This window comes from Triticum dicoccoides, chromosome 6A (genome assembly GCF_002162155.2).
Source record: "Triticum dicoccoides isolate Atlit2015 ecotype Zavitan chromosome 6A, WEW_v2.0, whole genome shotgun sequence".
NCBI lineage: Eukaryota > Viridiplantae > Streptophyta > Magnoliopsida > Poales > Poaceae > Triticum > Triticum dicoccoides.
The window spans coordinates 81,921,898-81,925,034 of record NC_041390.1 but is presented as its reverse complement, the minus strand read 5'-3'; the positions used below and the strand labels follow the sequence as shown (position 1 = coordinate 81,925,034).

Below are 3,137 nucleotides of genomic sequence, written 5' to 3'. Positions count from 1 at the left end.
CCCACAATGTACACTTTGCGAGCAGCCAACCATCTAGCCTAGCACCAGCTTCTAACATTGAGTATCTCTATTAATATACAATACCGCAGCGTCAGCCCCACCTAGATAACGGCATCTGACCTTATATGCCATCAAAGATGGTGCGACCTAGAAACACCAATCAAAGTGGCACCACTCCCCCCCTAAAATTGCCAATATAAATGGCGTCATATATCTGGGGGCAGAAGTGCAAATAAGTGTTTGGAGGGGCCAGTAGGGTAGTTAAGTCTAAACAAAGGCCATTTAGAAATAATACCGAAATGGAGGCAAATGATGTAATATCTATAAAAGGCTCCTTTGGTACTTTAGATAAGACGTTTATGAATTATTTTAGATAATTATGCAGAATCCTATTATGTGCACATAGCACAAACTGTCAACTCCTGACAGATCGGGGTACAGAGGACATGTTTATGCATGTGGCTGTTGAATGTTTTGGATAGAATTAACTCAGGTGCTGCGTTAGCAATGTTTAATTTTATGGTAAGGTGCTGTACACTGTATGATGTTTCATGCAAAATGCAATGGAACAAGGGCCTTGTGCCCTGTGGCTCGGAAAAAAAAATATCCTACACGAAGGGGAAACCTGCTTGCTTCTTGAGCTCAAGTATTGCCTTCTTATGTGTTGATGGAAATTAACGACACATATATACATGTTGGTTGCTCCAAAGTGGCATATCTGTACAGTTTGCGGGGCAGCCAACTATCTAGGCTAGCACCAGCTTCTATCACACACCGAGTATATATATGTATTAGTATAAGATACCGCAGCGCCGACCCCAACTGATCCGACGGCACCTACATAACGGCATCCAACCTTATACACCATCAAAAAATGGCGCGACCTAGAAACACTAATTGAAGTGGCGCCACTACCCCATAAAAATGCCAATATAAATGTTGCCATATCTCTGGTGGCATAAGTGCAAGTGTTTGGAGGTGCCAGTAGGGTAATCAAGTCCAAAGAAGGTCATTTAGGGAAAATGATACTGAAATGGAGGCAAAATATGTAATATCTATAAAAAGCTCCTTTGGTACTACACGCTACTCAGTTACCAAGGACAAAAACGTCTATGAAGTACGTTAGATAATTATGAAGAATCCTATTCCGTGCACACAGCACAAACTGTCAACCCCCGACAGATCGGGGTACACAGGACATGCACGGTGCTACACATAGACATAGTTAACAAACATTCACCAAGGACATCACATCTCCGGTACTACGTCTGTTCCTGCCAATGCCGTGTACAAGCTATGTCATGTGTGGCTTAGGATGGGCGGCATTGGTGATTGGTGGACATCCAGATCCACGGACAGTAGGCATACAGAAAAGGCATCGTAGATGCCCTGGAAACAAGGTAGTACTATTACAGGTGTAGGCGTGTTGCCTAACAGTGGCACGGACCTTGACTTTACTTCTATCACCGATTAGAAGAGGCCTTGAATTAGAAAGAAATCGGGTGACTCTGCCTTTGACTCTTCAATCAGGAACATTCAGGGGGAAAACGTGAGATAAAGGGACATTCGTTTCCTTATTTGGTGTCACACACTCGAACAACCCTAACTATGGCAACCACCAAGGTTTGTGGATTCTACGAGTAGAACCGGGTTCTACAAGATCCAGATCGCGCTTTTTAAGCTGCCGAGTTGTTGTGCGAAATACTATCATCGAACGGAGCGAGGTTCTGGATTTGGCATGTATACTACGTGATGAAGCTATGGATCGATGCATCGGCTGGAGAAGACGGGTGGACGGGGGAGGAGGGGGTGCGGAGAGGCGGAGTCGGGAGTACCTGGAGTGACTGCAGCTCCTGGTCGAGGCGCTGGATGGCGGCGGACAGGCGGTGCTTCCCCACGTACCCCACGCTCCTCGTCGTCGCCGCCGCCCCCGCCGCAGCCGGCTGCTGCTGCTGCCCGGAAGACGGCCTCGACGTCCTGTCCTGCTCCTCCTCCGGCTGCTGCGGCGGCTCCTCCTCGTCCCGCGGCCGCCGGTCCCCTCCGTTGGCCTCCCCCCTCATCCCGGCCCGCCCTCGCTTATCTTCCCCGCCCTACAGATCTACCTCCGCCTCCGCCCTAGCCAGACCTGCGACCCACCTACCCACCTCCGCGTGCGCGATTGTGCCGAGCAAGAGGGAATAAGAGGGGGCGGTCGATCAGACAAGGCGAACGCGTCGGGACGCCATGGGCTGCGTGAGATGGTACTTCTCCCTCCCCTCCGCTCGGGCGGTCGTCGTCGGGTACGGGGGGAGCGGCGACAAAGCGGGAGGAGAACGGCGGTGGGGATAAGAGAGAATAGGGGGGAAGACGACGACGGGGTAAAAACGAAGGGAGGAATGGAGGAGAGGAGGCGGTCGATCTGACTGGTCAACACAAGGCGCCGGTCAATGGATGGGACTTACGGACTGGCTCACTGCCAGTTAAAACAGAGCACCGGACCCACTTTGCAGAGAAAGGCCCTGTTTGGATACTCTAACTCAGTTAGAGGTTAGAGTTAGATTCTAACTCTAAACTAACCTTAAACTAACTCTAACCAAAAAGCTGTTTGGATGGTAGGGTTAGATTGACAATAAAATATTCTTTCTCAATCATTTGACTACTTTGGACCTTATTTGAATGGGAGGGGTAACTTTTTTTACTATTTTTTCTAGTGGGTCCAAGAGAACTAACCCAAATAAGCTCCTCTAGTGTGGGCTAGTTTTTTGGGGTGGGTTAGATCCAACTAACCCAAACTAACCCATCATGTTTGGATACTTTTGGGTTATTTGAGCCCCAACTAACTAAAACTAACTCTAACATAGGGATTCAAACAGGGCCAAAGACACAGGTAGAAATGGCAGAAGGAGGGTCAGGGTTTGCCCGTATTGTCAGTGCAATGGATTTTATTTCTTTGGCGAAAATGATAAAATTGACCTTTTATGGATACCCAATCCCCACACTTTTCGCCAACATTGGTAGCGTATCTCCAAAGCTATACCTCCTCAAATTGCCCGCAAACGTTGGGATCGATTTGTTCGGACATTCTTTTTTGCTATCCAACGCCGTCTCGTAAATGTGCGCTAACGTGTGTCTGAATTCCGCAAGCCGACAGCAAATCG

The 3,137-nt window shown here is 48.5% G+C and overlaps 1 protein-coding gene across 1 annotated transcript in view; it reads right to left on the bottom strand.

Moving 5' to 3' along the window:
* LOC119315134 (guanine nucleotide-binding protein subunit gamma 2-like) overlaps nucleotides 1-2,365 on the bottom strand; it is a 5,483-nt gene extending 3,118 nt beyond the window's left edge. Inside the window, exon 1 of the mRNA XM_037589809.1 lies at nucleotides 1,836-2,365. Coding sequence (XP_037445706.1) covers nucleotides 1,836-2,060 — 225 coding nt within the window. The 5' untranslated portion in view covers nucleotides 2,061-2,365. The remainder of the gene's footprint in view (nucleotides 1-1,835) is intronic.
* Between the last annotated feature and the right edge of the window lie 772 nt (nucleotides 2,366-3,137).